The 13,658-nt window shown below is 44.2% G+C and overlaps 1 protein-coding gene across 4 annotated transcripts in view; it reads right to left on the bottom strand.

Moving 5' to 3' along the window:
* Window positions 1-9,855, bottom strand: part of CHD7 (chromodomain helicase DNA binding protein 7) — a 128,329-nt gene extending 118,474 nt beyond the window's left edge. For 3 of the 4 annotated variants that reach the window (XM_011220367.3, XM_019795817.2, XM_034668102.1), the window contains exon 1: window positions 8,003-9,855. In XM_011220367.3, the coding sequence (XP_011218669.1) occupies window positions 8,003-9,664 (1,662 nt within the window). In that variant the 5' untranslated portion in view covers window positions 9,665-9,855. The remainder of the gene's footprint in view (window positions 1-8,002) is intronic. The other variant, XM_002915716.4, reaches the window with a different exon arrangement.
* Between the last annotated feature and the right edge of the window lie 3,803 nt (window positions 9,856-13,658).

The following is a 13,658-nucleotide window of genomic DNA, read 5'->3' as shown; positions in this document are numbered from 1 at the left end:
TGGAGAACAGGCTAAACGCACGATAAAGCAGAACAAATAAGGTGAATCAAAATGGCATGTTTCCTTTAAATAACTGGCTGGGTGATGATTTTAATGCAATCATTAAAATAAGACATAGGGAGGGGCACCTAGGCGGCTTAGTTAAGTATTCGACTCTAGGTTTTGGCTCAGGTCATGATCTCAAGGTTGTGAGACTGAGACTGAGCCCCACAACCGGCTCTGCACTCAGCAAGGAGCCTGCTTGTCCCTCTCCCTCTGCCGTGCCCCACCTCCACTTGGGCATGCACGTGCTTTCTCTCCCTCCCTCTCAAATTAAGTAAGCAAGTAAGTAATTCTTTAAAATAAGACAAAGGAAATGCCTTCCGGCCTTACCTGGCCATCTCTCTCACCATCCAATCAGACCGGGAAAAAGCAAGCAGAAAAATGAGTGTCTCTGTATCTATGTTGACTTTTGACTTTTTAAAATGATGCCAACTTCTTGGCATTTTTCCTTTAGCTTCCTTTAACTTCTCCACTGACACCACTCCTGGGGCCATGCCCCAGTCCCTAGAAGGCTCTCCTACATTTCTCACACCAAGCAAAAAAAAAAAAAAAAAGTGAAACCTCAGTCATGGTGATGCACCATCACCTACTAAAGTTTTGCAAGGCAAAAGCACAAGTTTGCTGCTGACTTCCTTCACTGATAAAGGAACTATATTCAGTAACAAAGGAAGAATGAGGGCCCTCTCTCCATGGTTACTTAAAGACTACGATAGATTGACAGCTGTAACTACAGCAAATGGAGAATATTAAGATGTCAAGATTAAGGTAAATTCCCCAAGTTAGGTCTAGCAATGCTTTTCCCCTAATTGTCCCCCTGACCCACTTCCCAATTTTCCCTCCCCAGCTAACTATTGCTCTGCAGAAATGGCCTTTCTGAGTGATTGCTAAGATGAAGAAGAAAAAAGCAGAGAAGAAAAAAGTGAGAGGAAAACGAAGGGAGGCATGCATAAGAGTAAAGACGAGGGCTTGCTTGCTCCCTTATCCTTGGAGAACCAATTTCATAAATAAGCACGAGTGATGGAGAGGCAAAGGGAGATCCCGAGGAGGGGGCGGGGGCGAGTGGAATTACCACAAGTATCCAAAAACCACTGGAAACTACAATCTTGGAAATGGTTATAATCCACTTTCAGAGACACTCACAAGAAAGCACAATGAGGGTGCTAACACCAGTGTTGAAGTTTACTGTCATAATTTAACAGTTTAAAATTTATTTATATGTGCATAGATTTACTTATATTCCGAGTTGTTTTCAAGAAGAATTTGAAACAACTACTACTGAAACAGTCCAGGTCTGTACTCTTCAATATGGCCGCCACCAGCCGCACTGGGCTCCCGGTTTGCAATGAGAACCGCCTGGTAAAATACATACTAGATTTCAAGTACTTGCGTAAAATACCTAATTAGTAATTTTATACTGATTATGTGTTGGAATAATATCTTAGATATACTGGGTTAATTAAACATACTACTAAAATTAATTTTACTAGTTCTTTTTTTTTTTTAATGTGACTATTAGAAAATTTAAAATAACACATGTGGCTTACATTTGCAACTCCCACTACATTTCAATTGGACAGCACTGGTCTAGGAATACAGTTAGTACCTGAAGAAATGACAGCCAGAAGATTTTACATAAATAACAAAATTCCCTGTCCATCTCAGTGAAGGCCTTTATCTCTTCCCTGCCTTCTCCCACATTGCCAATCTCTGTCCTTCATACAGAGCTTAGCACATAACACTCAATAAATATTTCTTTAATGGAGTTGAATGAAAACAAGATACCAGATTAAAATGCAGTACCTAAAAGTGGCTTCTTAAAGGTTAAGAAAATTCATAGGCTGCTTAGGACACTTAGATGATGGCTAATATCCAGGCTTCAAAAGTAATTTTAAAAACTAACTCCTTGTTACCTACGATATTTTTGATACTCACAGAAAACTATTATAGCCTTTTACAAAATAAAAGCCACTAGGAGACAAGGCTACCGTTTAGTATGCAGCTCACTTCATGCTTTCAGACAGTGGGGTGAAAGGACAGACAGGGCAGAATTTTCTCCTTTGCTTTAACTCTCCACTTGGTATTTTCCATTTTAACCCACTGAATCTCTGACCTCTGGGATAAACCAGCTATGCTGAGCGAAGGCGCAGGGAGTTCTCATTAAGCTGCAGCATATACAAACTGCAACAGAAAAAATACCAACAGTCTTTGCTGAAAAACAACAGGTTGCTGAGAGCACCAGATCGACCGGTAAAGTCAAGGGCAGTCAAGGACAGGTGGCTTGCTGTAACCAAGGTATCACGAAGAAATAACCAGCAAGCCACCAGCACATGGGGAAAGTGGCGACTCCCCTGACTTCCCTCCCGTCTGAAGCAGGTGGGGCACCCTGCTCCACCGAGGTCTTAACTATGGCTGCCTGTTCTCCGAACGTGGCTATACTTAGCACAGACCCTGAGTTCAGCCACTTAGGTCAAAGCTGGGTTTTCCTTAGATATATTTTGTTTTCCCCATCTCTGCTAGACTTCTATGGAAGTATGAAAGTATAAGTATGTCAAGAATAATATTCATAGAGATACATCTACTCTTTATTAAAAAGACCCCTTTCACTACTTCCGATCACAATTTGCATAAGTGAGACCTGAGATGCATGGCCACATTTTCCATAATATTTATTTTAGTAGTTGCCAATTACTCTGCTCATGTCTGGAATTCTGTATTTACGGGGTGAACTGAGAGAATTTCAGTAGAATAGTCACTCTACTTGAAATTTACCAGGAAAAGGTTTTCCCAGAAAGGCTGTTTTTTAAAGATATTTATAAGACATCATGTAAAGACAGAGAACTGGAAAAGTTACAACCACTGATTCTTCTAGGTGTTTTTCCTTTTTTTTTTTTTATCTTCTGGGGAAAAATTAGGCCACAGAAATTATTACCCATCACTTCAATCTTAGGAGGTCCTTTAAAAATTTTGTCTGCTTCCTGTTTCCTTATCAGGACAGTATTTCAGGCCCAAATTAATGAAAAGGGTACAAATCTAATTATTCTAAGGATACAACACTGCAGATTCTAAGTTCCACCAGAAGTCACTTCCCATCCAGAGTCAAATCTGTGAACGGAGATACCTGTGTCTTGTGCAGTTACAGAACTTATTCAGAAACTCAGGGATTTGCCTGTAACTTGAAGGACAATCCACGTAACCAGTCTTTTTTAGATAAGCTCTTCAAATGAACAAAACAATGTTCTGTACTCTCCTTCTAGGTGGTTCTCACCCACAGCCACCGCGCACCGATAAACATTCCATTCTCTGCTCTCTTCCCACCTGAGATGCTGCAAAGCACCCCAATGGTGCCGTGTCTGTCCCCGCCACAAACCTCCCAGGACCCCATGGACACAGAACATGCCCATAAGGAGACCACACAGCTTCCTCTCCCAGCCCCCAACCCCTACATCTCAATAACACTGGGGCATTCGGGAGCCCGTGGGGCTTTGCGCTCATTACTTCCTAAGCCTCAAACTCTTCTCCCTGCCCCTTTCACCCAGCCTCCTCTCAACCTGGACAGATCCCTCACATCTCAGTGAAGCCATCACTTCCCCAGCTCACCCTCCCAGACCCCCAGCCTCATCCCCACCAGGAGAGGATTGGGAGCTATTTCCAAAGCACACAGCGCTTATCCTGTGGTGTGCTTTCCATGGCAGATGCTTGCCTACACCATCCACCCCCCACCGCCCCAAACAAGCTGTTTCTCTCTCTCCCAAAGGGCAGTATGATCAGGTGCCTCAATATCTGGTAACTGTTCCCTAAAACCACCGAAACGAAGGCAAACAACGCTAACAATAGTTAACACTGAAATAAGTGCTTTCAGTTATTTTTTAAACTTTGCAACAAGCAATTCTGAGCATTGGCCCGATGATAATACAACATTTTTGAGTCCCCACCATGTATCTTACACCATGTTAAATACTGAAATATATCATGCTATTCTCGCTTTGCCTCTAAGCAGGAAGGTAAATCTACCATCCTTTTACTTTTTTTTAAAGATTTTGTTTATTTATTTATTTTACAGAGAGTGAGAGCGAGAGCAAGCAAGGGGAGGAGGAGGAGGGACAATCTCGAGCAGAGTCCATGCTGCGCACAGAGTCCAACACAGGGCTCGATCCCATGACCCTGAGATCATGACCTGAACCAAAATCAAGAGTTGGGTGCTCAACCTACTGAGCCACCCAGGTCCCCCAGTCTACCCTCATTTCAGAGAGAAAAAAAATCAAGGCCCTGAGGTGAAGTCACCTGCCCAAGGTCACGGAGCCAGCGGTTGGTGGTGCTTTCACTCAAAAGCCGGCACACTTCTCTTCATGCTGGTGGCTCTGAGAGTGGGACTGGGGCTCTGGGCTATCTGCCTCTCACTCTCATTCTCTCTACACAAACATAAGGGGACTTTTCCAAAGGCTCATAACTTGCATGCAGACTCTATGCAGTGGCAGATGTTAGAATCCAACAGTTGAGAAAATGTAAAACCATGCCTTTAATTTTGTTTCATTTTGTTTTGGAAAACAGTTATTTTTCATTTAAAAATGATACTGATGTTAACACATAATGGTTTACTATTTTTAAAGTTTATTTATCTATTTATTTTTAAGTAATCTCTACATCCCACGTGGGATGCGAATTCATGATCCTGAAATCAAGACTCGCACACTCTAGGTTTTTTTCTTCCCCTATAAACTTTATCGAATAATCAGGATAGTCTGGAGCTAGTACCAAAAAATGTGTCCGCACTCCACAATGAACATTTTGGTCCAATGAACTCTGGCCTTTCTAACATTTTCCTTCGTTGACTCTTCAACATAAAGTTAAAATTATCTTTAAAGATACTTCTGTGTGTTATACAACTTAGAAAATATCTGTTCAGAGTTCACGAGACATTTAGAAAGCATAACTAACATTTTTAAAAAGTGAAAAATTCAAGGTAAAAAAGCCAATAAGTGTATCTGAATGTGATAATTCAGCAAATCACATCAATATTTCAACCCGATCTGGCAGTTTCCCTGTTACACAGCATGGTTTTGAACCACCATTCTATCGTATATGAAATGCAAAATAATTTTAGTAGTTCTAAAAAAAAAAACATAATTAGATAAGATATATTTGCTAGAGTAGAATGTGAGTCATTCACAGGGAGAGAGAGAGGTTTTTAGCATTACGTGATAGCATTTTGAATTACCCATATCATTATCCTCATCACACCTGTCAACATGGGCTAAAGGAGGGGAAATATCTGCACAAATCAAATTTAATGTTTCATAACTAAGGCTATATTTAATCACAGTTAACCTGTTCCTTAAAACTAAAAGTAATTTTACATTGTATTTACATGTGAAATGACATAATTATAAAATAAGGTGTGTACTGCAGGAGAACAGAACTAAAGCCCGGAGGAGAATTCACATGAGTATACACCACCGGCTGGCATTATACGAGGCACTGGGTACATATTAATTTCAACACCTTGTGCAATAGGTACTATCTCTCCTATTCTACTGCTGAAGAATCTGAGGTTCAGAGAGATTAACTTGTCTGAGGTCACCAAGCTAATAAGTAGCAGAGCTGAAATTCGAACAGTTTTCTGACTATAAAGTCTACATTCTTCGCAAGATTTTACACCTCCCTAGTATTATTTTCAGAATTGAGTGCTTCAAAATCTGAAGAGGATGAAATAAGAAGGCAAATACCACAAACAAAAAAATTGTACAGGCAACTGAACTTAAATAAAGATACCTCAAATGTACTTGTTTACATACATCCCTAAAACAGTTCTGAGTTTGTCCATGATGACGTACTCAAGCCTGGGGCGCTGGAGGAAAAGCGAACTACACCTTGTGTCCCCCAGAGGCTAGCACATAGGAAGCCCTCCAGTGCTGAGTGACTCGAATGCCAGGTACTCGTATCCATTATCAGATGGCTACTGAGATGTTTTGTGCTCTTGAAACTAGGGAAAGCTGGGGGAGATCAACAATTCCCATCCAGAGATCATATTACAACCACAGGGCATCTCCTTCAAACAGTGCTTGTCCTCCAGCAGAGTGAGAAGATGCTGGAACAGGAGGTCAGAATCACTGCTCTAGAAACACCCCTTGCCCAGTAAGACACTTTCTGAGAAACCAGAAAAGCATAATTCCTGGAAATTAAGTCACATTCATTTCTGCCCTAGAAAGCACCCAGGCTGGCTGACCTCAGAGACAGCACTTTCAGTCAGTTCTGAAGAGGGCCATCTTGCCTAGAGATTGATATAAGGGAAAACAAATTAGCAGGGTTTGATCTTCTCCACTGACTCCTTCGCATTTGTTTTCCCCGAGGCCCTCTGCTCCCAGCCTCTGGTCAGACTGGCTTTCTCACCTCCCCCTGCACTTGGTCCGGGAACCACAGGGCTCACAAGCCCTTTCCCATGGGGAGACAGGGAGCAGCTCTCTCCCGGGCAGCTCCCACTGACCGCGGGGGTCCTGCTGAGAATATCCCAGTGTGCCAGACCTCTGAGGACAACTTCCCCTAAATCCCCCACGGATCCTTGTGTCCTGGGTCCCCAGGAGACTTTCCTGATCTCCACTTTCCCACTCACACCAGGGCTGAGGCTTCGGAGTCTCTGTTCTAAATGCCTCTCCACTTGGGCTACCCCACATGGATTTGTTTCCTGACCAAACCTTCCACATTGCTTTAATCCCTTCTGTTGCCACTCCCCAATCCCCGGTCCAAACTGTCCTTATGGGCCTGGACCACAGGCTCACGGTCTCCCAGGCTTCTGTGGACTGTCTAATCAATATCTCAAGCTCCCCACTGAAGTCTGAATTCCTTAAAACAGAATGCAAGACCTCCACCATCTGGCATGCCCTGAGGCAAGCTTGAGGTCCCAGACCCCCATTTACTGAGTCAGCCCCAAACCAGAATGCCCTCCTCAGCTCACTTTCCCTGGCTAAGTCCTAGCCAAATGCCAAGCACCCACATCCCTGGGTATTTCCTGTCTTTGGACACTTGTCACATAACCACGTGCAGTCTTTCAGTGGGCTTCTCTTTCTGCACATTGGCCATGTTTTCCCACACCGACTCTAAGTTCATTAAGAACAGCTCTAAAATCACATCCTATGCCATCCAAATTCCAGTGGCAATCACGGTAGAAGATCAATACCTATTTTTGAATAGCACTCAATCTGTACATATATAGATCTTAATGTATTTTTCCTAGACCTAGGGCACAAACATCAATGTTTATAACGGAAAGACATCTTTGTGAATATCAAAGCTTGAAACTTAAATGTCTGCTTATGAACACGGTAGGATAACAAAAATCCCAGCTTACAAAAAGGAAGACTCCTGTTGTCGTGCCGGTTACCCAAATCTCTTAGAGACCAAACATTTTCTGCAGATTAATGTTGACTATGATTTTCTACCCTTTGCAATTTAAGTTCACACTAGCATCCAATAGCTGGTAAAATAAATATTACAGAAAAACACATTTTGAAACTTCCCAAGGGACAAAAAATCATAATTTTCTGAAAGAGGTGGGAGAGATTGCCACAAACACAGAAAACTTTGCTGGAAACCGAGTTTCAGTGTGTTTTTAAACCAGAGAGAGAAAGAGAAAGAATAGCAGTCCAACGTCCCTGTCCCTGTCCCTGCTGGCAGTGAAAATCTTGCAGGCAGGGCCCCGGGATTAGTTATCCATGGCACATCCGCAGCACCTACCACAATGCCTGGGACAGAAGGATTCAAGACGTTTTGAATCCGTGAATAAACGCGTAAGCCAGTAAGTGAGAGACTCACAGAAAAAAATGAGGTTCTGGCGCAGCTTACAAGGTAAAAATTAAGGAACTCATAATGAAAAAACTTTTCGTGAAATTCAAAGGAAAAATCTATTAGAGAAGTTTACCGTGTTGCACTTTCTACCACAAGGCAGGCAGGATCCGAGTTCCCTTACCTGAGGCACAGGCACTTTCTGCGGGGTGTTCTGGGGTGATGGGTGGAGCTGTGCCCAAGGCTGGTGATGCGGGTGTGGGGGCGAAGACTGGTGGTGCAAGCCCGGGTGGGGCTGCATCGGAGGGCAGGTTGGCAACTGCTGGAAAGACGGCTGCTGCCCAGGATGCTGTTGGCCAGGCAGCAGTCGTTCCTGGATTGCTTGGGGATCTGCAAGGCCAACACCAGGACAACCATTTGGTCTCATGTGCCCAGCCAAGTCCCTCGGTGCTGAGGACATGCCCATAAACGGACGAGACGGCTGCATGTTTCTGGGGCCCATATTCCTCTGTCCGATTCCCATGGCACCAGGGGGCTGGTGAGATGGCTGCGGGTGGGGCATATTTGGATAACTGCCAACTTCCATTGGTATCCCAGCACTTCCGGGCCTGACTTGTGGAGGAGGAGTACCTGCCGGATTGCTCATTGCTTTCATGGGTGACATGGGAGGTGGAGAGGCGTAAGTTCCCTGAGGCTGTGAAGGATGCATAGTTTGTGTGTTCATTTGGTTAAGTGAGCCGCTGGGGTGGATGGGCTGCTGGTGCATTAGTCCTTGACCACTGTTTGATGGGAATCCTACAGCATTGGGGTATCTTGGTACGGACTGATTCATTGGAGTATTATTTGTAAGGCCTAAATTTTGATTCATCCCTGTATTGTTAACTAATCCCTGATTTAGGTTACTGTAAGGATATCGAGAATACTGCCCTGAGTTGTTTATAGTAGGTGAGGGGACTGTCTGGCTCCGAGAACTAAAGTTAAGGGTCTGTGGCCTCACAGCCCCTTGCTGAGGAGGATTAGGGGAGAATCTGGGGCTGTGGGCAACGGATTCTCCGTGGAGAGCAGTAGGGGGGTGGTGGTGGAACTGCTGCACTGAATGGCGCAAGGAGGGCGCCATGCTGGGACTCTGCGGGGGCACGTGGGGCAAGTGGCCGGGGCCTGACGTGGCAATGAAAGGACTGCCCTGACTGAGGCCCTCCTGGCCTTGGGAAAACTGGCTCATCCTCTGCTGTGGCTGGCCGTGCTGTTGCATGGAAAAATCCCCACGTGCCAGATAGCTGCCCATCTGCTGCATGTGCTGAGGGAGGCCCTGTGTGGGGGGCCCCGACGGGGCGGGCTGGGGTGGCTGCGGCTGGGGCTGCTGCTGGTAGGGGGCCCGGATCTGGTCCGGCACCTGCACAGCCCGGGGGCCCCACATGGAGCCGCTGTCCACGAAAGACTGCCCGTGCCTTTCGTTCTGCAGGCCAGGGTAGACGCCCATCTGACTGCCGCCACTGCCCCCGTGGGGAACCTGAGGGACGGGAGGGGCGTGATACTGAGAGTGAGGAGAAGCGAGCCCGTTCCCAGGGGCGCTGCTCATCATCCTGTTTGGCTGATCCATCAGATGCATCTTTTGTTGTTCGTACTGATTATAGTGATCGAAATGGGTCAACTTTGTTTGATTTTGATTAGTTGAGGGATGATGAAGGGAGGGCTGCAAGGAGGCAAAGCCTTGGTCTATCGGCATTTGCTGACCCATGGGGTTCACTGGATTTTCAGGGTAACCACATTCTCCAAGGCCTTCAAGGCCTTCACTGAAAATATTCCCATCCTCGCCAAAAAGACTCATCATTCCCGGATCCGCCATCTTCTTCCAACACACGGCTCCTCCAAACCACAGCTCAGGGGCTTGTCTGTGCTTCACCTCACTGAGGTGTTTGTCCTCAAAGCCTATAATCCTTAACTAATCCTCTTCATGTCATTCCATATTTCTTTAATTCTCTTGGACCCTGCAGTGTCAGGCAAAGTCTGGATATAGGTCCTAGAAGAGAGTGGGGGGTGGGGGGAGGGGGGAGGGAGGAAGAAAACAAAGAATTAGGAACAAATGATAAAAACTGCCAGTATTTTACGCATTTGAATTTGGTTTCCATCAACAATACTAATCTAGCCCCCTCGCTGAGCTGTATTTTATAAATCTAGTTCACTTTAAGAGAAACTCATTAGCTTCTACCAGAAGCATTATTATGATCGGTTACTTAGAAAGCAAGCAAAACACTAACCTTAACCTTAAATTAATCCATTCACTACACTTCCTAACGCTCCATTCTTGGATGGAACAGAACAAAAGAACACAACATGAAGCAGCAGCAGCTGCCACAGCAGGCAAGCAGATGTATGAATATAGCCAAGCAGCCCATCTGCTGAACTAAAGCCCTGGAAATGCTCTGGTTACCAACAGCCCGCCCTTAACCTTATTCCCCTGAGCAGTGTAATCAGATGAGCAGCCGTGGCACCGAGGGCTGTGAAAAGCTCAACTTAGTTAAATTGACTAGAGGATTATACAAATACCAAAATCAGTCATTTCATACAAATTAGATATTTACGGCCCACATACAACTATGTCACAGCAACAGAGGTGTCAAAGGAGAACATGTCCACAACGACGTTCCAACGAGGGCGCGTCCACAATGATGGTGGAAAGCAAGCTCGCAAACGGTATGATAAATTCATAAATCCATTATGTTTAATGGCAGGAATATACAACATTCAGAGAGAGATCAGCATAAAAGCTTTCATTCTCCAAGAAGACTGATTTCACTCATGGTTCTGGGCCCACCACATCCCTGGTCTGCACTGCCGGCTCCGAAGTCCAATCACAGGTCCTGGTTCCCGGGCAGGTGCCCGACCCTGCGGATGGACCCAGAGCCCATGTGACCACTCAGAGAGACTCCAGCTGGATGGAGGGTTGCTAGACGATGACTGTTCTCATCAGAAGAAACCGGAAACTCCCCCCAACCAGTCAAAACTGACAATTACTTTAACAGAACAAAGTTCAAACTACCCGTGCAGGCTTCAGCCCTGCCTTCGCCTCTTCTGGGACAAGGCAGGACGAGAGCCCGTAGGGAGAGGAGCACATCCATCGGTGTCCTGTGTTTACGGCACCAGGTGTATACCACCTACTGCTGTGCATTTTGTTCAAATAGTTCCTAACAGATTTTGAGCATCCGCTTAAGTAACCAGTTTAAAGAATGCTTCACCAATCAAAACAGGGAAGTGTTTTTGTCGAATGCTAATTAAATCAACAACCTAATAAAGAACTAATTCACATAGGAAAAATGTCCGAAATCTGAAACATCTTTGGAATTTAACTCATTTTTTCCCTCTTTCATAAGTACATGAAGCATTGTTTGATACTGCCCAACTTGAAAAAAGCAGTATCTTGTTGAAGAATTTCAAAAGTGATGTTAGAAACAGGCTCACTCATAAATTCTACTGACACGCTTCCACACGAGCATGGGAATGAACAATGGGCAACCAGCACTGCTGAGAACTTACCAGTAAGAGAGAGAGAAATCCCAGCTCCTGCCTGTCCTACTCTAACATATTCCTAACAAGGGGAGAATTTTGCTTACAGAAAATGTAAACAACATTCCTGTTCACTGTCAGAACTACAGACAGAACACCTGAGAAGGTCTCCAGGTCTGTAGTTTTCAGGTGACAGCTGTCAGCTAAAGTCAAAGGTCTCCTCACTCCGCCGCTAACTGCCATGAATTTTCTGATCGACTTTCTCCAAAACAGAGGTCAGAAGGGTGAAAATAAGGTGAGCGTGAAAGCCATTTTATTTACCGACATGCTGCTTTACTACACAACCACTTTCGAATCCAAAATAAAGAGAAGCAGAAATCTTCAGTGCCAAGTGCAACAAATATTTATAAACTGAATTACTTCTCGATAGCCTAAGCAGTCGCTTCATTTATTCAAGACTCATTCTAGCTTTCAAGGAAATACTAGAATGGACTTGATAATAGCTTAAACTAGTGGTGCAGACTAACCACTTACAAAATAACCTTTCAAATTAGCTTAAGGAAGGTAATGTCTACTCATATGGACGGATGGCCTTGTTTTTCGCCCTCCAGGGTCCCCTGTGCGTCGCGGGAGGCAATGCTCCTACTGACTGCATGGGGTTCCCAGACAGCTCTGGGGGGCAAGCAGCCGAAGGGGAGGGGATGTCCTCTGAGCCCAGAGGCACAGCCCGCCTGGAGGAGCCGCTGTGGAGTGACATTGACTTCGTTCGTATTGGTTTAAGGCTGAGCAGAAAGGAGGAAAAGAACTTGCCTACAGGCACGGGAAGGGACAAAACAGAACACTCACTGAGAGTAATCCTACCTGACACATCGGTTTCCAGTTAGCCAACCTTTTCGACTAAGACTCCATTTCCCAGCAGCAGGAAAAATGACAGCATTACCTGATATCCAGTAAACGCACCACCCACCACAACTGAGACCACCGTTAGGTGAGCTCCGGGCACGGGAGTTCAGAAACTATAGCTTTAGCCTGTCATTAGTGACTGCTCCCGCTTGCCTGGACAGCCACCACCGCCCTCCTGCCCCTTTTCTGACCTCAAGACTTGGCTGGCGACTATGCTAGGAATCCATCTGGTAGCTGGATTTCATATTTCTGATCTGAGCTAATCTAATTAATTTATTTTGGTCTTTTTTAATTTGATCAAGTCCATTTGAATACCCACTTTCCCAAGTCACAGCTGCAACATGTAATTTTGTTTCTATCAAAGATATTCATTTAAAACTCCTTTTTGGAGGTTGGCCCCTTCTCTACATTCAGTATTTACATTTTCTATGTCTAGATAGATCAGCTGTTCAATGAGCCATCAAATCAGAGCCATGTCATTTTAAATTTTGTAGTAGTCACATTTTAAAAGTAACCAAAAAAGAGTGAAATTAATTTTAATAACAAATTTTATTTAACCCAATATATGCAAAAGCTTATCACTTCAACATGCAATCAACATCCAAAAATGGATGAGATTGTTTACATTTTTTGGTACTGAGTCTGAACCCCAGTATGTATTTTACACTTGCCGCATATCTCAATTTCTACTGGCCACATTTCAAGGAAAAAAGTTCACGTGGGGGTAGCGGCTACCATGTGGACAGCATAGTTACAGATTATTAAAAAGCAGCCTAGAAATTCAAGTTGCCAATGTTCTCAAATAATTCTCATAATTATCACTTGGGTACTAAATATTCAAGATGTCTTTCTGTTTGATTTGGCTTTAAATAAAAATCAAACTAAATCTCAAATCACATTTACTTACTCAAAATACATGTACTGAGTACCTACAATGATCCAGGCACTGGTCTAGGTACTAGAGATGTATCAGTGAATAAAAACAAACAAAATTCCCTTTATCCTCATGAAGCGCATCTATAAATGATGAACCTTAAAGAAGTTAGATTTGGAGGTTACGGTAATGAAAATTTAGGATACCATTTTACAAAATATTTCTTGGGAATTTATGACAAGTGTTTTTACCATGTGTGATATTGCACAGTAAACAGCACAGAAACACACAGTGAAGACATAATAATGTAAGTTTTCACTGGCCCTCCTGGGCACTGGGTATGAGATGAGAATGACAGACGGTGCAGAAGGTGCACACGTCTGGGGTGAGGAGGGGCCCAATGAGACAGCTCAACTAACACAATCACCTACATTGCAGAAGAGACTTCACTGAGAACCCAATTATGAAAATCTGAGAATCAGCAAGTACTTCAGAGATCCTCTAATCCAAACCCCTCTTCCTTTAACAAATTCAAAAACCCTTTTATAGACTGAGAGAA

The sequence above is a fragment of the Ailuropoda melanoleuca genome, chromosome 9 (assembly GCF_002007445.2).
Source record: "Ailuropoda melanoleuca isolate Jingjing chromosome 9, ASM200744v2, whole genome shotgun sequence".
In the NCBI taxonomy this organism is placed as follows: Eukaryota; Metazoa; Chordata; class Mammalia; order Carnivora; family Ursidae; genus Ailuropoda; species Ailuropoda melanoleuca.
This window is presented reverse-complemented; position numbering and strand designations above follow the sequence as displayed.